Raw genomic sequence first — 25338 nt, 5'->3', positions numbered from 1 at the left:
TTGGTAGGTATGAATTTGCAATTGTATCGGTACTATTTGGATATTTGACTAAATCTCTAATTTGAGTCAAGTAAAAGTGCTTTTTGATTGCTCATTATTAAGCATAAAGTAAAACCCCAACTTTCTGCTTCAGATTCCACTCTATATTGCAGCACTTCAGAAGGAATAGGGGAAATAAATTCCATGAAAAAGTGTTTTCACACTCATCCATTAACAGCTGCAGCTTATTTTTTGAATAAGTAATTATACACTTAGAGCAAACACATTTATTACTCTGACCTAGCTAGAGCACATTTTAATTTCTTTTTCAGTGGAGAAGTACATTTTCCCCTTATTTCTTTATCTTCCATCTGTTCTTTCAACATTTTAGCTTAAGCAGTGGTCAATGAGAGGCACTTTCTACTGAAGTGCTACATACTGGATTTGGATTCTAATTAGACATTCATTATTCTGCTGCAACATTGAACACTAATAAAACAAATCTATCTCGATCCTAGGCAGTTCATCATAATCTAGCTTTACTATTTCCTGTTGTAGCATTAATGGCATTGAGACAAGACAGTGATTAAAAATTTAGATTTTTTTTAAATGGAAAAAAACTTAATAAATTGGTTTTCTTGTTTAATTAATTGTAGTTTATATACTGCTACTACAGAATTACAACAAATTTCTTCCAGCTATTATTGATGATCTCATTGTGCTGTTAGCAAATTAGTCCCAAAGTGTTTAAGAAACCAACAATGGAAAAGGATTAAAAAGCTTCACACATCTAAACAAGTTAAACTGATCAGACCAAATTATCCTAAATATAATACCAAGCATAGAGTCTAAAAAGTTATTTGAATTAACTCTGAAGTCATTCAAACTGAAAACAAAAGGAAGTATATCACCATGCTGAATAAAACTACACCATTTGTTCAGTGCAAAAGTTCTTTTACAAAAAGTGTTGTATTGTGCAAATATTAGCTGTTAAAGTAGCATTCTTAACGAAATCTGAAACAATAACTTCTTCTAAAATTTAAGACAGCTAAATTCATTTTTGAAAAGTAGTAGCCTGGTGTTCTCAGTCCATACTTAAGAATTCAGCTAAGCAACAAAGATGAAAGAACAGCACCACCTAGTTCTCTATTTAAAAGTTTTCAAATATCATCATCCATTGATTTATTTTTGTAATCTAAATTCACATATGTGTGTGTATTCTGCAATAAAATCTGTCACACTGCCACAGGAAACAATACTAACAAGTTTGTCAGGAGTTATTAAAGCATCTGATGTAGATGCTTTACAAGTGTATACTGCGAAAAAAAACCAACTTGCACATGCAAGAATGGCAGAGACTTGCAATAATACAAATCTTGCTCTGAAGCAGAAGAAACCCTGAATGGATTGCTCATCCATTCCTAATATTGCTTGTGGGAATATCTCCCTAATTTAACCAAAACACTGTATTTATATTGATTCCCCTGTACAACAGCACTTTATAGTGTGCACACATGTTCCAGATACAAAAAATATATTCATGATACAGACATCCCCAGGGCCTCAGTAATGTGTTTAAAAAAAACTTGTTGCCAGTTGTTTTACAGTTACTTTTCTATTCTGCAAGCAGCAGAAGCCTTTCAGAAATGGGGTAGATATTTCAGGTGTTAGCTGGACTGAAAGTTTTCATGTGAAGAATTTCCCCTTCTAGAGAATGAGTGGTGTGTATTGGGACAATCCAGAAGTTTACCAGGAGGCAAGAGCAGCACCTAAGAAGCTGCCTACTCCTACCATGCAAACACTACCCAAGCTGTAGTAGAGTGGCTGCCAGTGTTTAAATTTGATATGCACATCGCTACACATCCAGAACAGTTATTCCATTTTTCTAGACATGCTAGATTTTCTAAATTCTCACTCACATCAAGAGGACATAAGAGCAGCAGAACCGTATTTCTGAAGACATCTTCTGTTTTGACATTGATATTCATAAGTGAACTTCAATTTCTCATACTAATATACATTTCACTGGATCTTTTCTGTAAGCCTCTTAATTAAAATAGAGCACAAGTGACATTGATACTTTGAGTATTCTGGGTAATACTGTATTCTACAGTGAGCTGGCATGTCTTGTAACATTATAGAGAAAATGGGAGTTAACTGCACCTACAAAGTGCTTTAGCTGCATTTGAATGAAATGTTCAAATCAAACAATTGATTTATCTTAACTCAGAATGAGGAAAATGAAATGGAGCTATGCTGAAATGCTCTCATGCAGTACATTTGTACCAATCTGCAGAAATTCATCTCAATTCCTGGTTTTCCTAAGGTGACTTTTGAAGTATTTTCAGCTCTCAAATTTGTCCTGTCCTGCTTATGCCTGTAGGAAGTCTTCCATGCTTTACTGAAGCAAAAAATCAGGTGAATGGACAAAAGAGACTGGAGCCTTATGACTACCCCTGTAAAAAGCATTTGAAACTGGTGTCCCTGGCAGGAGGTAGGCTCCAGTGCCAGGGACTAACTCCCACTGGCTCTCCTCCTCACCTCTGTCAGTGCACATTTGAGGAAGGCAGAGAAGTAGTGGGAAGAAAACACTAACAATTAAAAATGAAAACAAAGCAAAAAGAAACAAACAAACAAATCTAAACCTGCTATCACATCCCTCTCAGGGATTTTCTCCTCCAAGTAGGAAGAAGGCTGTCCTCTCATAGCTTCTACAGAATGCACTTCCCCTAAAACCTTGACTTGTTCCATTCTGTTTCCTGCAGAGAGGAAGAGGTGGAAAGTCACAGCAGGAGAAAGGTGAAAAGTCCCACTGCATCCTGCAAATCTTCAGTCATACAGGGGTTTCTTCCAGCCTGATCTTCACAGATGTCTTGGTCTTTCACAGCAAAGGCTTCTGTGGTAACTCCAGAAGGGATGTTTTTTTCCTAGAGAAAATGAGTTGTCCACATGCCCTGTCCTCCATCCATCCACAGGGCCACCTATCATCCATGAAGGCCACTTAGGAGCTGTCCTGGCATAGCTCGCTCGTCGCAGAATTGACACATCAATGTAAACAGATTAGACAGGATCCAAATTTGAGGCCTTTATTCTCACAACCTTAAGAAAGCAAATCCCTCATGTATACAGAGTAGGGCTACTGCTGTTTCCCTACCATAAGCCTTGGAGCAGCAAGCAGAAGGAAAAAAAAGAAGTTTGTTTTTCTTGACAGGCATCCTGGGAAGACAAGGCCTAGAGGCAGATTACACTGCATTTATCTGTGACCAGCCAGTCACCTATTATGAAATTTCTTTCTGAAGATATTTACTTTCTGGAAAAAGTTCAAATGATAGGAGTTTTTAATGACCAATTAAAAGGAAAAAAAAAATCCTATGGTATTAATTCATTAAACAAAAACTTCTCATTTGTTTACTTGAAATGATAAAGACTACTAGATTCTGTTTCCCTGTTGGAATTAATGGTATATTTCAGTTTGCAACATAGTCTAATGAACACTAAGTGCATCTGCACTTCAAAATCCTGTGGTACAGATATCACAGCAAATGAAGAATATCCTTTGTAGCACATGTTCAGCTGCCTTCTTTACCCAGATTTCCTGTTATTCCATTTTGCATCAGATCAGAAAAAAGTTTTCCTTTTGTAGAACAGAGGCATCACTTCTTTTTCTAACAGACAAAAGCAAATCTGCACAAAATCAAAATGCATAACTCTTCTTCTCAAAATCCAAAGACAGCTTGGTAAATTCTGCAATCACATTATTTTCAAGAACACTTCTCCTCCCCCCAGATATTGCTTCCACAAAACATATAAAAGCCTAGACACTTAGACCAATGTTATATTCCAAGCTATTTTGAAATTACATTAATCTTATGTGTTAAGTATACGTGAAAGACCCATAAATAAGTCTACAAGCCATTGAGGTTTTTTATCTATCATAAATAAAAACAAATGGCCCATATATTTCTATTGATTATATGCTTGTATATAATCAAATATACAAGTGGCTCCCAAATACACCATTCAGAATGCAGCAAAGCAGTAATGATTTACAACTTGCAAAACAAAGATGACTTAGGAAGCTGAAAGCATTTTGATTTTATTCTGGTCCAATTCTAAAACTCAGGTTTATTTTGTGGGGAAAGTACTTGAACTATGACAGCTTTGGACTATTCTTGAAGGAGTGAATAAGATTTATTCAGTCTAAGAATGGTATGAATTTCGCATTTTACATAACAAAAAGAAGCATTAACCAGAAGTTTGCAAACCACAAACTTTACGTTTACAGAGGAGAGATATGCCATGTACTTGACAAAAAAATCCATATAATAAGAAGAATGGCAAATAGTTCTGAAGAAGATGGGCAAATAGTCAAGGTTCCAACCCATACTTAAATTACTTATATCCTGCCTGTGCTCAAAACCACACCATCCTGACTGTGTTTATACAAGCAGCAGTCAAGAGATGCCCTAAGACGTTAGACTGACGACTCCAGCCTTTAAAGAAAACACAGTCTATAAAGCTAATTCACTGCTAATTTGGTTTTATATCAAAATATGAGACATTCTTTTTTAATAGACAATGTCCTATCAATTGTCTGCCTTGACATTTAAGTTCGGAAAAGCTCCTCAATGTTAGGTGTTGGCAATTTTGCTACAGTTGGTTTTAAGTTAAAATTGAAGGGATTCCCTTTTGACTGTACAGATATAATTTGTCATTAACCACAATCATCACTGAACAAGATGGAACGTGTATCTTCCTCCATATTAGTCCAAATCTCACCTTTTTTTCAGAGTATTACAAGGCTACATGATACAAGCCTGGAAATATCAATAACATTATGAGAAATCTGCAATGGAAAAGTTAAAAAATGGTAAAGTTAGGAGAAAACTGCAATGCCAAGAAGATATTTCACATGTCGTTTAAGAATTGGCATGTTAGTTTAAGGTTTCCTCCAAAGACAAGAAGTTCTTTCATTCTCACTCCTATTATCTTAAATGTTAACAAAAGAATTCATATAAATGGAATACTTCAGTTTATTATACCATTTTATGACCTGTCACAGATTTGGGATTCTTTGTTAATCCTTGATTAGTAATCACTTTAGTGAGCATTATTTCTAATCACTGCATTTATTCTCCAATTTGCAAATGGCTGCAGTTCGGCGTTTTTGTGTATTTGAAGACATAAAAAAATCTCATTCAGTTCACAGAAATTCAAGAGTGTAAATAAGTGTTTTCGTTTATCAAATGAAGTCTTACTTTCTCTGTATAAACTGTGCAAATCAGTGGAGAATTCTTCACTGTTCTCCAGTGTGCCACAACAAAGCACCAACTAGCATGTCAAGATTTAAACCTCACATATAAAAACATATTAACACTCAGGGAAGAAAAAAAAAAGAAAAGACTTTAAAAGGGATAAATATAAAATGAGCTTGATGCTAGAACATACTTTTTACAATCTTTTAATTAAAATAAATTTGATTGCTTCTGCTTCAACTAGTACAGCTTTTCCCCTGGTTAGGGACTAACCAGAACAGCCTTCCTGCCTTATAGCGTAGGAGGAATAAAAGCAGGTCAAGTTACACTGTTAATCCAGCAGATGTAGGTCAGTTTGGGATAAATATCGGAACAGACAGAAAATACCGAAGTGCCTGTGCCTACTACAACTGCTGCTGTGAAGTAATTTGGTCTTACTCTCTTCAGAGCTGTCAGTCAGTTGCAGTTCTTGAATCTCCAGTGCTGAAACTTTGGGAAAAAACGGAGTTTTAAGATTCTAACAGGTCTGTACAGCTGTACTGCCTGTTCAGCTTCTGCCAGAAGAAGCAGCAATAATGCAGTGCATCCCATATTGATGATATCCAAAAAGACACAATTGCATCTTCATACATGGCCCACAGATTATTTTTGCATGTAGCAGCAGACTCTGGTTTCTTCACCTAAGGTTTAGTAATTGAATTACCATGATTAGAACCATTGTTTGATTAATACTGTGGCATATAAGAGGTTTAAAATATCACCAGGATATTTTTAACATAAGAAAACAGTCTCTCCTGCACTGTCCCTCCCATCCAGCAAAGAAAATGACAGATAGTCAACAAACTGTTTACACAAAGATGATGATAGAGGGACTATCAAAGCTATTTAAACAACCACCTTACTGGATATGTGATGGTACACGCTGTTTTACAAAAAACCTAAACCATTCCAACTCCATTCACAGAACAAAGAAAAAGCTGTAGAGTAGTTCAGGAATGTATCTCCACATGAACAGAACTTACACAGCAAAGTTTTCAGCTCTGAAAGAACTTTTAAGAGGTTTGAATTGAGGAACATACAGTATAATTATTTTTCTGAAACTGAAGAGCAGCTGCTTATGGACAGTTAATAATCTTTATCTGCTATGTAAGAAAAAAATGATAAATCTAAATTGAGCATTACAAAACAGGAAAAAAAAGAAACACATGAATTTATAGTAATGTAAAACTATATTAAAATTGATTTGCTGCTACTTAAAATGTGAAAGTTATACAACCACTCACACTCTCTAAGAGCCATTTGATTAAACTGGAAAGCAGTAAACACAACTCAAGTCACTGTTGGGAAGAAATTGTCTTTCCCTTGAAAATCCCAAACTTGTCAAGACAGCAAAAGCACTGTTAAATAAGACTTACAAAGGTCCCAAGATCTCTATTTTGCAAATAAAAGGATAGCAAAGGATGCAAGTATGATTTTTTTTTTTTTCACAGTTACAGATTACAGGGAAAGGAGATAGGACAATAGGTAGGCAGACATTGTGAGAGGAAACCAAACATAATTTACCACCTACATTGTTCACTAAATCCTCTGTGCCTGTCCCAAGTTCCACATGCTAAAAAGTCCCACACACCAAACTCCAGCATTAAAGGAGAGCACTGGAAGAACAGCTACACAGCCCCCAGTGTTTTGTCACTGAAATAAATGTTCTCTCCTTCTTTCAACCCCCTTAGGATGCTATTACGATAGTGTCTTATGCATTGATATTTAAAGCACCCATCCTGAGCTTAGTATGCATTAACATAAGAGAAACTGCAAACATTTGGGCTTTGTCTTTAATTTTCATTTATAAAATGAAGGGAGAAGATCCTGAAATAGGTTCAGAGGGTAAAAAAAAGGAGGGGAAAAAAAAAAGAGAGAGAAAAAACCCACAACATTAAGAACCCTTGCAAGGATACCCATACTCATTTTTGAAAACACTAAGTTCTTTCAAAAATGTTTTCATCATGTAGAAAGATAATTGTACAAAGGCAAAATCCTGAGAGAAATCATGATTTTACAATTTATTCCTTGCCACTGGAACGTGATATTTGCCTTTCTTCCTTTCAAACACACCTCAAAAACTCCTTGGGAAGAAGGGATATGCTCATTAAGATCATACTTAATATTGATGCCATCCCAGAGGATACACATACTAAATTGTATCTAATAGTTTTAGCATTCTGCGTTTGTTTTAGGATGTGTATTTTAAAAAGCGTGTCAGTGGCATTCTCTCTACAGAAGACCATTTTTTTTGAGACGGCCTAACTTTTGAGAGTTTCTGCCTGCTGTTCAACTCAATTAAAACAAAATTGAAGTAATCCTTCTTTCTCTTGGAGAAGGCATTTACAAGACAATGACAACATCTCCTAGTTCTACAATTTTAAGTGTTAGATGGAGAGGGAGTCACTGTTCTAGCACAGTCGACCACACTCTGGTTGGTTATACTGCTGTTCTTTTGGCAAGCACCTGATGTCCATGTCCATACAAAACTGCTGTTATCAGTTACTTAATCAACATTTGTAATGCACAGGAGAGAAAAAGAAGAAAAAACCAAACAAACAAACCAAAAAAACCAAAACCAAAAACAAACAACAACAAAAAACCCTCAAAATCCAAGCTTCAATTTACATATCAATATAAAGAGAATAAGTCCTATTAAGAGAATAATTCTTTGGTGGAAAGAGTAAGAGTAATCTCATTCAATACATTTTGTCCATAGTAGGATCAGGCCAGAGGGATGAGAAAGCTAATTATGAGAACTAAGGGTTCTATAATGATAAACTGTAACTTAAAGACATTTACAGTACATTATCATGCCATGCAACTGGCAAGTAAATTTAAAAGCAGAGGGAGATTCACTGTTCTTCATTTCTGAAACAAAATTTAAAAAAATAAAAAGAAGAAGAACTAAACTAACAGGAAAGTAGACAAGAAAAATGTATTTGTTTCAACAAAGGTGCTTCTGTTGATCAGCATTTCCATGGAGTTACTTCTTTGGTGACAAACTTCAAAACTGTTAAGTGTTGATTTGATGGTAGAAACTTAATAAATACTTTGAGTGCAAGAGTGATAAATATTTGAGTGAGTAATCCCTATTCATGTACTCCCCAGGGAAGTTGTGTGACACCATCAGTGGGAATTTGGATTGTTTAGTTACCTCATGCTCTAAACCTGAACTGCTACAGGATGACTACCAATAAAAATGCATGAAGAAATCAAGCGAAATAATTCATAAAATATGAACTAGCCTGAGAACTAAGCAGCTAATAAGCCTACCAAGCCTTGGTTAGATTGATGGAAGTCATATAAAGACAGACACCATCAAGTAGAGTGAAAAATTTTGTTTCAACTTGCGTCTAAAATATTCCACATAGAGACTGTATTAAAACTGTTTTTATTCTGTAATTGTTTATGCCCTAAACAGAACTTACAGAATTAAAACGACATGCATTTGACTTGCTGTACACGGTATTAGCATATGAACACTTAGCTGTCAAGACAACCCCTGTGCAGGCAGCATTGGGTTGCCAAGGTTTTGCTAACAGAAATCCAACTGAAAATTCAAAACGAAGTCTAGATACACAAGATATTGAGTAATGTATAACAACTTCATCTTAAATCAGCTTAGATGATCTCATAAGTAGTTATATCCATGTTTGTCCAGGTTTGTTTGCAGTTTTTTTATTCTGCTTGTAACAGATCTGGACTAATGAAAAGAGTCTCACCCACAAGCAATTACCTGTCCTGGCTGATTTGTTGCATCAGTGACCACAGTTTCTGACAAATTAAAGAGTCTCTACATTATTTTCATTAGTAGACAGGAAGCATTTGAAGTGTCTGAAGCAACTGCACTGAGAAGATTTGCCCAGTGTTGGCAAATCTTGGAAGCGGATCGTTTGCTCCCACACATGGCACAATCCAGTGCCTTCTCGGAGCCGAGCACATTAAGGCATCAGATGCCATTTGCATTATCACACAGCAGGGGGCTACAGCCGCTACAATTCCAGGATAATCCTAACCTGTATCTGTATCCTATGAATCCAGCAGAACTATTTTTATTGCTACAGTTTCTCACGTGGTGACTCTTGACAATAACGAGCTTACATAAAAACAGCTCAGATGAAGCACTTGAGTTAGTCCAAAAACATGCTCCCTTACAACTGTTAAATTTTGTCTAAGTAAGACTACGTTCATGAAGTCAAAAGACAATCAGAATGGGAAAAAAAAAAAAAAAAAGTAAGGCTGGCTGTAAACATAAATAACAGGTTAATCCCCTGGGACATCATTTAAGTACTCCAGGCTCATTACAGCACACAAGAACAGCAGCAGCCAGAGATCCTACTATTTTCACAGCAAATGCTGGAGAGGGCAGAGCAGACAAATACCGTACCCAAACTCAGCTGACAAACCGCTTCCCGGCTCAACATGTCATTACTCCCTTCTCCCACCTCCATCGCTCCCCTTTCACAGCAAGCAGTTGACACTGGGCTCTTTTACTTCTTGTTTGCCTCCTTTCTAAAGGGACTGCTTGCAGCTAATGCTATTCCATGCACAAGCTGAGAAGCATTATTCTATGTCCTCTTCCCTCAGCTGATGCTTCATCAATACTCAGGACAGATTCCTTAAGCAAGTCTCTCCACAGATCTTGCCAGAAAGGCACACTCCCACACAGGACACATGTCAGCTTGACTCTTTGGCACCTTGTCTTTAATTAGCTTCAGTTTCACCAACAGAAACTATCGGTAATTACAGTTCAGAAGTGCTTCGAATCCTCAGGACAAAGATCTTATACAGAGCTGACAGAAAAACCTGCATGTCCCATGGCCAACAAACAGAAAATTGGAGCAATCTCATAAATCCATTGAGCCACTTCACAATACAGTCTGGGGAAGTAAATCAAGCTAACAGAAAAAACTATTTTTAAATGCAGCTATTAAGCTACCAACAAGAAATGTGTCTAATGGTAATTCTGTCTGCTACTTCTGTCAAAATAAATGGCAGAAACTAAGAACACAACACTTACAAAGTTGCACTTTAAGGTGGACTGAAAAAATTTGATATTCTGTTGGATACAGTTGCCATTGAGGACAGTCTTATAGAATATATTTACTCATCTCCTCCATTCTCCTTTACCTTAGGAGACAAGGACTGGAGAATTACTTCCTCTCACTTCTGTCTAAGTGTTACAGGTTCTTTATATCCCCTTGAAAGAACACTCTGCTGAAGTGCGGTACACAGAGAGCCTAAGTATTTTTGATTGAAGTTTTAATCAGGAGCTGAAAAAATAATTGTGTGAGAAACTGAAGAGAGGGGAGATGTTTTACACATGCAGAGGCCAAGCTGGGTAATGTGTTAAGCATCACTTTTCCCCATCTGCAAGGACAGGCCCAATCTGGTTATTTTCACGCAGTCACAGTCAGATCTGTATTACACCCCATTTCTTGCAACACGTTTTTTACCTGATGCAGTTCACAGAGTTACTTTCTGCCTGGCACGGTCCCTAAACTGCAGTGAAAGACATCACTGTTTTTAATCACTGGTTTACTCTCAAAACTGCGCTGCGCTGAATGCGGCTGATTGCATCTTAGGAAAGATCAAATCCTCCTCCTCCAGCAGCAGCGCCGATTTCATTGGTGACAGAAAGTCAGTCCAGAGGCTTCCCACCCCCAGCTCCGTTGCAGGGCAATGAATTGACAATTCACGGGGAAATGTAAAAGCCAGAGAGGAGCCAGCCCCCAGGTGCAGCGCGCCGCACATGCCCCAATAAATAATCCTGTATAGCACCAACACAGCAGCTCCTTGTGCGGTGACGTACCGGGCAACCCATAAACATCGGGAAAGAATACAAATAATCCGCCCGACCGACCCGTCCTTCGCAGTTGCCCAGCGCACTCCCTTCCCCTCCCATTCCTTCTCGCGTCCTCGGCCGGTAACTTCCCCGCGAGGTGAAGCGGGGGCACTCGTGGGGGTCTGGACGATTGGGGTGTCGGAGGGATGAGACTCCCGTATTTCTGGAACCCGGGCGGCTTCCCGTGCCCCGGCTCCGGGCTGCCAGCCGCGGCTCCCTTCGGAGAGATCGCCCGACACATGACGCAGCCATGTGAAACGCGAAATATATTAAACTTGACGTGAAATGGCATGACGGAGGCGAGCGGGGAAAAAAAAAAAGAAAAGACAAGACAAGAGAACGAAAAAAAAAATCTTACAAGGCCACTTAGTTTAATCGGCTCTTCGCTTTTCCCTCCCACACCGAAACACCCCGCACGCCGAGCGAGGGAAGAACAGGGAGATGCCCCGCCGGCCTCCCGCATCCTCCCGGAGGACCAGGGACCGCCAGCGAGTTGCAGCGCGGGGGCTCCCCGGCCCCCTCCGCACCCGCCGGGCCGGGGCCGCCGCCCCCCCCGACCTCCACCTCCCACCGTGGGGTCCCCACCGGGCGGGGTGGCCGGGGGACCGCGCCGCCATCCCGCCGCCGCTCAGGGAGCGAGGGGGCAAACTCTCGGCGGCAGCGCAGCGGGCTTGGCTGGGGGAAGAGGGCTGGGGGAAGCTTGGCTGGAGCGGGAGAGGGCTGGGGGAAGCTCCCCCGCAGGCAGCCGCGGCGGGCGGTCACCTCGCAGCGCGTCGCGGGGCTTCCCGGCGCGGCGGCCGCTCCATCCGACTTGGCCGGATAACGGGAACGAGGGGGAGCGGCGGCGGGGAGGAGGGAGAGGGGAATACTTCCAGTCTGGAAACTAGCTGCAGGATGAGCCGCCTGGAGCAGGATGGCGAAGGGATCCGCCGCGGAACCCCCGGCTCATCCGATTACCCTACGTGCACATTTGATGCCTCACACACAGACACGCACTCCCGGCGGCGGCGCAGCGAGGCGCGGACAACCCCCCCTCCCGCCGCCCCTGTCGGGGGGGCACGGCTGGAGCCCGCACGTTTCCCCGGGATGTTGTTGCAGCGCACACGCCGCTGCTGCGGCTGGACTCGCACTTTCGGGGGCACGTTTGCGGCGGGCGAGCGCGGAGGTGACGGCGAGTCGAGGGGCGGCTGCGGGGGTCGGCGAACGACTGGCGGCAGCGGCGGGGCGGGGGTAGGTGGAGGAAGAAGCGCGGAGGGCGAAGGAGGGCGGGAAGAGGCTGACGGAGGAAGGGCAGGAAGGGTTAACAGCCGTGCGGCGCTTCAGCGCTGGATAGCGCTACCCGAGCGGGAGCCTGGGGGTGCACGGCGAGGGGGTGAAGCCGGGAGAGGGGCGAGGGAGGGAGAGGGTCAGGAGTGGGGCGGGGGGCGGGGGGGGAAATCTGGGATGCCCCGCGCCGCGGCAGTGCCCCCCCCGGCGTCCCTCCCTCCCCGCGCGTGGGGCAGGGGTGGGGAGGAGGCGGTACCTTGTACGAGGATCCCGCAGAGGCTGTAGAAGCGCAGGAGCGCGCCGGGCTTCAGCCGCATCCTGGGGGCTCCCCTCGGGCTGGGTGGGCGCCAGGCACGCAGATCCGCAGCCTCCCGCCGCTCCGCTCTCCGGGCGCTTCCTTCCCCCCGCAGGAGCCGCCGCCGCCGCCGCCTCCGCCGCAGTGTCTCCCTCGCTGTATCCAGTGGGGTGAGGAGGAGGAGGAGGAGGAGGAGGAGGAGGAGGAGGAGGAGGAGGAGGAGGAGGAGGACCGGGGTCGCGGGGGTGGATTGGGGAGGGAGGAGGAGGAGGAGGAGGAAAGAGCGGCTCTCTCCGCTGGCTCCGGCGCTGCTGGGCAGGTTCAGGTTCCCACCGCGGAGCGGTGCCAGGTGCCCCCGCTGGCTCCCCTTGCCCCTGCCGGCGCGTCCGGCCGTCCGTCCGTCCGTCTCTCCGCTCGCCTGTGCTGCGCTGTCCCGTCCCGTGCCGTGCCGCTGCGGGGCGGCGGAGGAGGGGGGGGATGCGCAGGGACTCCGCTCCCGCTCCGCTCCCGCTTCGCTCCAGCCGCTTCCCGGCGCGAGACACAAGGGCAATCTCCGCTCGCCCGGCTCCCCTGGCCCGGCCCCGCCCCCGCCGCACGCCCCGCCCCTTTCTGCGCCGAGCCCCGCCCCCGGCCCCGCCCGGCCGCCACACCCCGGCCCTCCCTGCACCGCGGCCACGCCCCCGCTGTCCCGCTGGCCACGCCCCCTCCCGCCCGGCCCCGCCCCTCACCGCCGGCCCGGCCCTTCAGGCGGGAGCGTGACTGGCGTGGGGCGCTGTCCAATAGCCGCTGCCCGGCATCGGCCAAGCGGCCAATGAGGAGCCGCGTTGCCAAGCAAAGGGGCGTGCCTCGGGGCCTGGCCGCCTGGCGCGCCGCTGAGTGACAGCCGGTCCGGACCAATCGCGGGGAGCGGCGGCTGCACGGCGGGGCCGCAGCCAATGGGAGACGAGAGCGGCGGGGGGCGGGGCGGAGCGGGCGCTGTCCAGAGCCGGTGCTGAAGCGGCGGCAGCGGCGGCCGGGAGCGCCGCGGGACACGGGAGCGGCCCGGGGCTGTGCGAGGGACACGGCCCCTTGGGTCGGCCCCTGCCTAAAGCCCCTTCTCTTCCTTCTGCTTTTCCTCCCCGAGAACAGCGGATACAAGAAGGGCTGGCTGAGTCTCCGTGTTCGTGGGAACGAATCCCGTGCAGGTGCCGTCAGCGCGGCGGCGATGAGATCGGCCCCCGAACAATGGCAATAAAGAGCTTCCTGGAGTTTTCGCGGTGTTGCCCGGAGTCTGTATGGTGTGGAGAAAGTTTTTTCTTTGGAAGGTTTCTTGGAAGAGTTGATACCATTCAGCTCGTGGTCCAGAACTGCTTGTGTTCCGAAAGATAAGGCACTGAATGCCATGAGAAATCCAAGAGGGCAGGCAGCCACTTCACGTTTCTGTATTTGATGTTTAGCACTGTATGGGCCACCTTGTGCCTAAGCCTCTCAGTAAAATCAAAATGCCTGGTTCTTAAGTTGCTGGATCTGTCTGTAAACACCCTGTGGAGGAATTGTGTTGCCTTATCCTGCAGAAAGCAGGATTCCCATGCACCCAAATGCCTATAATGACCAGGTATTTATCCAGTTCTGGTTCCACCCTTTCCCTATTGAGTTTTTCTCTCCTACACCATGCAGTATGTTTCCCACACTACCTCTCTGAATTTCAACCTTGATGTCCCAGTCCCTGACAGCAAAGAGCTTTGCGGAGATGAGTGGTGAAATAGTCTTACCTACAGGAGAGGGAAGCTCTTTAAAAGTTCATTTCTCTGAAGGGGGCACGGTCTCAGATCATCAAGGATGTGCAATCAGTTGTCAACTCCACCTTGAAGAGCTTGCACTGGAGTGGGATCTGGGAAGTTATGTATTCTGTAGTCATATCTTCCACTTTGTTCATTAGCAAGTGATGATTATGCCTGGCAGCAGTTGAGACTGTATCAGGATTTATACTGAGTTCCCCCTATCTCCAAAAGATGTTCGCATCAAATACAGAATCAAATTACAGAATTACATTTTAAGGTTCTAGTATTTGTATGATTTTGTAGCAAAGGACCACCACGTCCATCTCCATGCCTTTGGAGGGTTATGTTAACACTATAGAGGATGTTGCACTGGAATGTCTCCTAGGACAGGGAAGCAGTTGTAGTCTGTCTCTAATGCATGAGTAGATATTTGCTCTACTTGGATTTTTAGTCTTAGTGAAAAAGACACAACAAGCAAAGATTTTACAACTGTTCTTAGGGTTCAGTGCAGGCACAGCAGTAATGAATGATTGCCAGAATCTTTTAGAAGACTTAAAAAAGGATCAAGTCATCATTTTTAAGGCAGCCCTATAAATGTCAACAAATGCTTTTTTTTTCTCTTTTGGTTGCTGGTGGAGGAAATTAAAAAAACAATTCCCACAAAATAAGCAATGTAAATCCTTTACTAAGGCAGGACTGTAATCCATCCTGAAGTGCTTTTGCATTAATTATGACAGCTGATAGCTCTGTACTTTTGACAAGACATACTTTTGATTGTAGTCTTATTCCAGGAAACATTATAGGAAAGACATGAGTGTCTTCCCAGCTTAGTGATTAAAGGCTGTAAAAAGGGGTGTCTGGCAGGTGTAGGAATGAAGAACCTGTCTGTACATCATGGGGTTTTCAAGTCCTTGCCATAATAGTACACTTGGAAAAGTCGATCTGAGTTTTTAGAAACAGGAGCTGACCTTTTCTTCCCAGAATTCAGTAACATGGACATCACATCACACCCCAAGTCAGGAGTATAACCAGAAATACTGTTCTTGCAGTTCTTTTCTGGCTCAGGTGGGTCTGAAATGAGCTAGCAGCATGTTGATAGAGAAAACAATTCCCAGCAAAAGACCCTTGGATTTTTGACTAACTATATATCTGAAAAATGTATCATTAAAATCATTTCAATGCCAGGTATGATGTCATACTTCTCCTGATTAACTCAGCTGTGCTAATCTGACCATTTCTGTAGGCATAGTAACACAGCTTTTGACATCCAGTGTCAGCTGACATCTAAACCAAACACAGAACTTTGCAATTGGTCTGTGGAGCTGGAGCTCATGAGCAGCATGGCCAGAAGCTTCCTTGCTTCCAGACCAAAAGGGCAACAGGGCTTCTTTAGGAAACACAGTTCAGAACAGAGTAAAGAGTAATACCCTAAAATATCAACAAGAGATAATGCTGAAAATCAGATGCAGAAGGTAAACATTTTATCAGAACCAGCAATATGTTTGCCTGCATTATTGTGTTGTTCATCAAGGTGACGTGTACAAATGTCCATATGTACAAATATTCCTAATGCTAAAGAAAGCAAAATAATTTTAATCCCCAAACATGATTCAGAAAGAGTCCTCAAGTATTTCCTCTCACTAAATTGCTACATAACAAGTTGCCCAACTTCCTGTACACTTTCAGCATAGATCTTAACATCGCCTTCTCCACCCTCCCAATCTTTTTCTTGTTGGTTTTCACTCAAAAAAGAATAGACAAACCCTTCCTCTAGCAGAGAAGCCAGCTTTCTTAGTTGTTTCCTCTCCATTATTTCCTGTTCATCCTTTTCTAGGTGGCAAAGATGTCACAGGTGTGGGTAAATAGTTGGTGGGACTGCATGCAGTCACAACAGACAGTTCAGATCACTGACCGCTTCATTGTCTGGGTCTGCTACATGATCTGATTCATTTTCTTGCACAGTTTTTCTCCTGATCTGCAAGTCTTTGGGTTTCTCTCTGAAAAGCTAAACTCCCCCTCTTCTAGAAGGAGCCATCTGTGTTAGAGTACCTGTAGAGTTTGCCTTGGAAGGCAAGCAAAATCTGAAGGGATAATCATGTTTTTCTAATGATACTCCTTGATAGCATCAGTGGTCAGTGATTAGGGAGGGGAAACCCAAGGAAAACATATATTTGGCAAAATATTATGGTTTTGTTGAATTCTGCAAATGGTGGAAGATGTATAGATGATTTAAGGAGAGAAAAACTTCCAGTGTTACAAGCTGGGAAACCTAGCTCTAGAAACAATTGTTCTGTGCTATGTCCTATAATAGATATTTTAAAGTAAATTTTGTGTCATCTAGAGGGTAGGGAAGAAGTAGTCAAAATATGGTTGTAGAGTACCAAAACCAACTAAAGAAGCCCCACAGGAAATAAGGAGAAGGCAAGCTGCTAGTGACAGAAGTTAGAGACAGATCTATCCTGAGCTGCAAAACTGCTAAACACTCACGATCACATTAAAAACAGCAATTTGGAAAGTGAGATTTATTTGCATGGCTCGGTAAAAAAAAATCTCGTGAGAAAACCCCACTGCAGTGTCCCCCGAGCCTTGAAGAAATCTCTGTCTGGATAACAGCTTCTTACAGTAGTCCTTAATAAGTCCTTAATGCTTCTATTTGTCCCACCACACCTGAAAGTGGCACCATTGCTTCCCTCATGTGGAGGGTCCCTAGATCCAGGAGGGATCACAGAAAATGCATTTCCCTGCCCAGTGCACCATTCCTGGCCTATGTGGAAATCAGAGCACCAGATGTTCATCACTGGAGTCTGTGCATTTCCCTTGTGCATTGTTCTTTACCATACTTCAGCAGCTGCAGCAGAAGAGGTGGGGTTTTTCTTGCTTTGGGTAAGAAATTTTGAGTGGTGGAGGTGAGTCGCTGCTGTTTTTAATGGTTTGGGTTTGGTGGAAGCTGATTACTTAAAAAAAATAAAACCCCAGATAACATTTACTTACCAGATGCCAGCAAAAATGCAATGGTTTGAACAAATACTGTAACTAGTAATTTAGTTAAATCTATCCAACTGTGAAAATATATTGGCGTGAATAAAAATATATAGACATGAAACGCATTGCACTTTTTTTTTGTTGGAAAAAAAAAAATTGGCTTCAGTAAAGAGCAATTGAAGTTTGAAAATATGCTCCAGAGAAGAAATGTGTTCATTTCCATAAAACATATTGGTGTGTAAATATACAGAATGTATCAGTTCCAGAGCAATATTATGAATTCAGTGAAATTTTGTTCTGTGTTAGTTAGTAAGATGAAGCAAGTAAAAGGAATTGCTTGCTGCGAATACTACATATAAAGTATGTGTGGGATGAAGTCCCATTTATAAAGCAATTATAAATGTGAGATATTTCACAGACTTTTGGAGAAGAAAAAAGTCTATAAATCAACCCTGTCAATGCAATGCCAATGCAAAGTAAACCAAGGTCAAACCTCACTGGTATCATTCTCATTGAAAAATACCTAATCTACATTTTGAGTTGGTGAATATAATTGCAGAAGAGAATTACCAATGATGAGTGGAAGCAGAATTATCTTATTCATTACCTGACCTCTCATCCATATAATTTGTGGAATGAAGACACAGAAAAAATGGTGCTGCTAACATGATTCTCCATATATTCTAGTTAGATTTCCCACTTCCTAGAGTGTTTGATAATTAGCAGAAGTGTGTACTTTCCTACGCCTTCTAACTCTCAACCAAGAAGCAACTACTTGAAGAAATGTTAGTTCCCTACCCAAAACGACGGAACTGGGGAGTTATATAACTTTACCAGCTCTTATGCCATTATTTCCTTACGATTTTTTGAAAAGTTCCAGCCATGGTTGTGGAATCCAGAGGGTGGTTGGGCACTGGAACCCCAGGGTAGGGGTCACAGCACCAAGCCTGACAAGAGTTCAAGAAGCATTTGGACAAGGCTCTCAGGAACATGGTATGATTCTTTGGGTGTCCTGTGCCAGGCCAGGAGTTTGACTCAATGATCCTGATGGCTCCCTTCCAACTCAGGATATTCTCTGATTCTCTGATTCTCTGATCCTTGTGGGGACCTTCCAATGCAGGATATTCTATGATTCTATGTAATGCATGTTACAGTTGGACATAAGAACATATTAATGCATGGAATTAAGTAGACATTAGTTGTGTTTTAAATGAGCTTGAACAGATTTGCATTTAGTTTAGAATGCATCCTAGCTAACATCTTTGGAATATGCATTTTTCCATTTATCTAATTTTTTTTTTTAATTTATAATGTTTTCTAATTTGTAGTTGCTTTGCCTTTTATCACTTAAGCACAGATTATGTTATGTGCTGCACAAAACGTCTCTTGCACCCAGCTGAAGTGACAAAAAAGTATTCAAAAACTCAGTAAGAAGGGAGTTGTTCCTTCTGTAGAACATCATGTCATCCATTTTACTTTCTTAAGAGCAGCTTCGATTACTGACAAGAGTACAATGATTTTCCCACATGTTCTGGTAACATAAAGGAGGCTCTAGACATTTAGATCCAACATTTGGGTTTTTTCAGGCTATGATTTTCACATTAGTGCATCCCATATTGAAAATGTTTCCTAATACAAGTCAAAGTATTTTAACTGATCCAGAGTAAGACTCATAGAATTGAACAAATGTATCAGTTTGCCCATACTAAAGAGTCCTAAAATACTTGTTGAAGCACATCCATGCTTTTTAAAACAGGGCTCTAAGAATTCGGAGGACCTTTGTGAAAAGAGCATTTCTTTTGCTGTCTCTATGAAAATCAGCCCAAGGCATGAGCCTCAGGGAAATAAAAAAAAAACCACACAACTGACTTTAAAGATTATAGCCTTTATAATTTCTACATATCCTGTCTCTGCTAACAGCCTCCTAAGAATGAGACGATCTGGCAGTGGAATACAGCTAGACTGGATTACCAGTGCTCTTTCCAGCAACTGGAATGAGATTGTAGTGTTAGATACCACAGTTAGAAAGAGCAGACTCTACCTGACCTGTGTCTGACCAGCCACAATTGTCTTACTGAAGACCTGCTTGATTGTGTCCTGGCATTCACACCAAAGAAACCAGGGAATATGAGAAATTGTGTACTCCAGTTTTTGCTCTTCTGTTCAGACAGGATGTTGAGGGCGTTAATAACCCCTAATGATCCTGTTCAACTGGAGTCTCCACCCACACCCATGGGCTCAGGAGCTCTGCTTAAGCTGATCTGTGTTAGGAGAGTGCACGTCTCTAGCTTAGTCCTACTCCTACTTGGTCATGGAATACTTTGAGCCAGATTTGAATCGATTGCTTGGTCCTGTGACCACTGATCCTAACCTCAGCCTTCACAGTGTGGTCTGTGACCTGCTCCAGTACTGTGATATTGCCTTACAGTCTGGAATCCTGGCTGGACTTTGCTATAACCTCTGGGTCTGTCCTTGCTTGAGCACTGTGGGACTGGGGTAGGGGTGGTGAGGCCTCTGTCCTCATGGGCTGGGCATCCCTGTGTTCCTGGCTCGCCTTTCCTTAGGAAGCAGCTCTGCTTTTGTTAATTCCCAGCAGATGTAGTCTGAGAGACCACAGTTCCCAAGGAATTGGGAATAGATCTAAGTCTTTGGTTTCAGAGATTTGTGTCGTCTTTTGATCTGCTGACGCTAGGCAGAATCAAAAGGAGGTCGTGTGGTTTAAAAAAAAAAAAGAGTAGAGGAAAAATCCACAAGGGAGGAAGGTAAAATATGTTCAGACAAATTATTTTGGGAGAGTAGCTCTAGAAAAAGCACAGGTGTGATGGAAGGTCAGGGTAAAATTAGGACTACAGGTTGAATGGACAAAAAAGGCTGGCATAAAACTGAGGTTGAAATCTGAGGGAAGATAAATTGTTAGTAAGGAAAACCAAAGCATGGAGAACATGTTGAGACCCCAGAATGAAAGGAGTTTGTGATCATCCAGGTGAGGAGTTTAGGACCAGCAGATTATTTGGGAAATAAGAAGGATAAGATAAATCTGAAGACAGACTAAAGTTTCAAAGAGGAACTTAGAATCCTTGAGTCCAGAAACTGGACTGAGGAGCCACAGGATGGAGAGCATGAGTCAAGACTAGAAAACAGGTAACAAAGGGAAACTGTGTGGTGATGAAAACCCAGAAAATAAAGTCCAAAAGTAAAAAAAAAAAGAGAATAATAAAAAAAAAGAAGACACAAAGCACAAAAAGAGAAAATCGAGATTTAAGTAGTACAACTTACACAGCACGAGCTGAGAAGCCAGAGGAATGGAAAGGGGAATCATAAAAGTAGCTGCTGGTAGATGAGACAAACTAGGAGAATAACAAAACTTCAGGCTTTAAACAAAAGGACCCAAGTTGCTTTGTAGGGCCCAAAACTCATTGTATCTCACTGTTATAATGCATCTGCTTTTAGTAAATATCTGATATTCATGATAAATTATTTATGAAGTTACTATCTCCTCTAGGAAACAGTAATTTTCTCTACCCCTCCCTTGCTGATGAGCTCAAATAAAAAGATGTCAGGTGGATTTAAAGTCTCTAAGCCTTCTGGTGATCTGCATGGATATTGATGTGATAACATTTTTTCTCCTTCATTCACTTCCATGAATTTTAGGGAAATACATACATTTACTGTATGTAAGGATCTTATAGTTAGGAGATGGTCATAATGAAAGAAATGAACTTGTTAGTTATACAATCTTTATGTTGCTTTTGCATTTTTATATGATGAACTAAAACTGCCTGACAGCTCTTCCTTCTGTTTTCTTCCGTGCCTTGTCCATCTGTTGTCCTGTTCTACCCGTCCTCCACATAACACAAAGCCTTGGGCTCAGTCAGCCCAACAAGAAGCTCTGGGGATGATTCATGGGTTTGGGGGTAAGGAAGACACTGATAGATAGAATCACTAATTCATTAACTGAAGAAAATATGGAAAATATGTATTCAATATGGCAGAGGTCTGAAAGAAAAGGAAAAGACAGTCTCCAAGTAACTAAATGAAGCCTTTGAGAATTGGATTATGTTTCACTATGCCTCAGAGTTCCTCTCTGATGTGAGGTAAGTCACTCAGACCAAATGTTTTTACAGTGCTAATAAATTGATATTAATGCTCATTTTCTCAGTTCCCAACTTCATACCAAAGAGTCTTATCTGCAGGAATGTGAAGTACTACAGACATCCTAAAACCGGTGTGAACTGGACTAAGAACACGCAGAGCGGTGTAATGAAAATTGGCCACTTGGAATTAGTGGTTACCTTTGACATTAATCTTAATTAAATACTTCATTATAATGTATCTGCAGAACGAGGACAAATTAAGGTTGCATAGGCAATTCTGAATCCTGGTATTTCTTAAGTCTTTGATTTTTCAATTTTAGTGATGTTCACATGGCTTTGTATATCAATTTGGTCATTTATTAGACTTCAGTTATTTACTTTTTTTTTTTGTATGAGCTTACCACCTTTAATGTAGTTAGTCTTCTGAAATATTTGCCTAACACTTAAAATCTGCTCTATCTCAGAAGCGTAATCATTATGAATGAAGTCAGTGAAAGTGTCAGGATATTTTTTTACCCTGGAGAGTGTGAATCTCTTGTATTAAGCCAATAAATCACAAATGAACACAGACATTATGACTACTAAGATAAATACTTACATTGCAAATTGTTACTGGCTCAAAATATGAAACTGACTTCACCCATCTTTGGAAGAAAAATAGTGAAAATCTATTTGAAAAGGAGTAAACTGGAAGGAATTATGCAAAATACAACAACTTGTCAGTCTGTTAAACTTGTTTCAGAGTAGGTGAGAAGTGTTTGTTACTGTAACAGCTACATTATTTTGCAAGTAAATAAACCTATTTTTTTTTTAAAGCAAAACATTGTTATTTGTGATCAAATTGAAATGCATGTGAATCATAGAAATCTATGGAATACAAACATTTGTAAGTTTGCTAGGTGATTTTTAATACTTTTAAAACATAACAATGCAGTAAAGTGTTTCATTACATCACTTGCCTTGTGATACAGAACAATCAAATCAGACAGTTTGCTGCTAGGTGGAAAATAGAATTAAGAATTATAAAAAAGTACGTGTTGCACTACATGCAGCCATAAAAAACTGTAATACAGAAGATTTAATGGATTAGCATCCAAAATTCAAGTTTCTATAGCAGTGAGATACAAGAGTTATAAAGGAAAATATTTATGACAGAGGAGCAGAAGAAACTATAAAAAGGTTTTCAAGGTACTTATTAAAGAAAATCTAGATTCTCTGATAGCCACAAAATTGTTTTTTGGCAAGTGCATTCAGTTGCCATTAATACCTCAGTTGTTGGAAGATGGTACTAACTTTAAAATAATGACATATAAAGCAAGATTTTTGATTCTTATGGGTCTAAATTATGGGTCCTGAGTTTTTTGATTAATATCGGGACTGTGTTGAAGCATATTGTCAGTAAGTTTTTAAGTGACAGATGATAAGATTAGAATGAGCTGAAAATTAGCCCTTGCTAGAGGCTGTCTATGGAAATAGGGGTAAGTAGGGACACATACAAAATGTCATTTAAAAATTCTTTTTCTGGATTTTAGTTGTGTGAAATTTTTCACTTACAACAGAGATTTAACTGTGCCTGAATTAATTGGATTAATCTATGTCTCATTTTTTAAGATCAGAATGATTTTTATAACACCAAACTATAGAAAATCACTAAACACAGCTATACTGTGTGTGTAGCCTCAGTTTTTTTCCTGTGGAAGTATAAAGACTGAAATTAGCAAATGCTATCTGAGCAGCAGGCAATCCACTGGAGGCTGGTTTCTTGCCTACAGCAGAACTCAATTTGATTTGCTCCATATTTATAACTTTTGCATTTTACAGAGGTCAAAAAAGGTTAATTAAATAATTTCAATATTTCACTTTAATGGTATACAATAACTATTTACTGTATAAAAGGTAAGTTGAAGAAGGAAAAATAAGAAACTTTATGTTCAGTTCTTGTGTTCTGTTAAGGCATTTGTTATATATGGAAAACAGAAGGTAAGACTGGATATTTTTCCAATATTCATACTCCAAGTATAGCTTGATCTATGAAAATGCTTCATCACATCAAAACTAATTATCACTATAACATTATGAAACACATGCTTATCTTTTAAAAAATTAGCTATTTTTTATTTCAGATATTTAATGAAGATTGAACTTACAGAGTAGGGACTGTCTTTGTTTTTCATAATTGTTTCATATGCAGCATTTCCAAAAGTGATGAAGGATTGCAGAAGGGAATGAAGTTTACTAAATGACTCATCAGAATCTGGGAAGATGCAATACATTCCTTTTGTGACTCCTATTTGCAAGCATACTCTGAGGATGTTAACAAAATACAGCAGCAGACCAAGACCAAAGTCTCTGTTGTTTCAAGATGACCCTAAAGACTCTGTAAGTGAAGGCACCAGAACAATCTGGGACAGCTGCTAAGCAACTATATTTTCCTGCAGCTTCTAGATCCACTTTTCTCTCCAAGCTTAAGAATGTTCATGATTTTCCTGGCCTTCACAGCAGTATATTTACAAAAGCATAACTTTTGATCTAAGTTTTTGTGTAAGTTATCACATCCAGCAGTTTTAGATATTTTAAGTACATCATTCATTAATCTTTTACACTGACAACAGTAACAAAATTAGAAAGGCAAAGGAGTTCCCAGGGGTATGACCTTATGAGAGCTGTGCTCACTAGTGTATTTTGGCCTGGTTTTCTCCAGGGATTTTAGGGAAATGTTTGCTGCGTGAGGTTTTGCAGTTCATACTGTTTAAGGAATCTCTTTAACCTCTCTAGCCTGTGACTGTTGGACTCCACCACTTCTTTCAGAGGTTAGACAGTCTAATTTGATAAAAATATGTAAGGTCTTCATGACAATACTTTTTGAGAGTATTCTGATAAGAGACCCAGACAAAACTTTGCAAGTTCCAGTGAGCTTTAGGTCTTTGACTAATGCCATGCAACAACTGATTTACATTTAGCCGACACATTTGTCTGAACTACATAAATTATCATATCAACTCAGTTTAGTTGAAATTGTGGTGTTAATGTGTTATCATTAGTCACTCACTGTTGGTTACAGTCATGAGTAAGGCTGAAGGTTTGCAATTTTCATTGTGTCATATCATGTGGAAATCAAGTGTCTGACACTTTGAATTGTGCCAATAAAGGTGTTTTGTTTGTCTTCAAAGACCATAATTTGCACTTCCAAATGTGACCATGAAATGTCTCTCTCTCAGTATTTATTTTCATTTTGTAGTGCTTCCGTGGTCTCACTGTCTGGCTATATGGATCAGTAGTATAAAGCAACACTTTTTTTTGGTGTAGCAAAGCTGGAGACCTGTATTCTGTGCCTACAGATATTCACCAGAAGAATGTTACCATTTTAAAATCGTATCGTACAAGAGGAATTACCTGACTATACTGCCTAATGTCTGTGCTAGCCCACACTAGTCTATAGATGAAGAAGAAAAAGAGAAGTAAAATGAACTTATCTCATTCCCTGAGTTTCTTGAAATTGAAATATTTTGCTGTTTTGTGCCTTTAACAATTTTGAGAGGTGAGGAGGATGTTGCCATACTTGTTTGTATTAAGACCTCTGTCCTGAAAGTACTTCTGAACTGAAAGGGAAACAAATAGCAGCGTAAATGAATGATCTACATAAATATTAAGAAAGGGCAGGATGTTTCTGAATTTCAAAAGATATAATTTAGGTTAAAATTCTATATGGCTTGCAATGTAAAAGCCCTTTTAATTTACTGATTCTGGACTGTGTTTTAACAAGGCAGACAGATCACAAGGTATATAAATTTAGTCAAGCTCCACTAAGAACCTTGAAACC

The 25338-nt window shown here is 41.2% G+C and overlaps 1 protein-coding gene across 3 annotated transcripts in view; it reads right to left on the bottom strand.

The window, feature by feature from the left end:
• CADM2 (cell adhesion molecule 2) overlaps positions 1-13279 on the bottom strand; it is a 591021-nt gene extending 577742 nt beyond the window's left edge. For 2 of the 3 annotated variants that reach the window (XM_042037859.1, XM_042037861.1), the window contains exon 1: positions 12644-13279. In XM_042037859.1, the coding sequence (XP_041893793.1) occupies positions 12644-12704 (61 nt within the window). In that variant the 5' untranslated portion in view covers positions 12705-13279. The remainder of the gene's footprint in view (positions 1-12643) is intronic. The other variant, XM_042037860.1, reaches the window with a different exon arrangement.
• Between the last annotated feature and the right edge of the window lie 12059 nt (positions 13280-25338).

The sequence above is a fragment of the Corvus kubaryi genome, unplaced genomic scaffold (assembly GCF_017639235.1).
Source record: "Corvus kubaryi isolate FWS band 111438036 unplaced genomic scaffold, C.kubaryi_AGA036_p1.0 37391, whole genome shotgun sequence".
NCBI classification, from domain to species: Eukaryota; Metazoa; Chordata; class Aves; order Passeriformes; family Corvidae; genus Corvus; species Corvus kubaryi.
The sequence above is the reverse complement of the archived record's forward strand: the minus strand, read 5'-3'. Positions and strand labels throughout refer to the sequence as shown.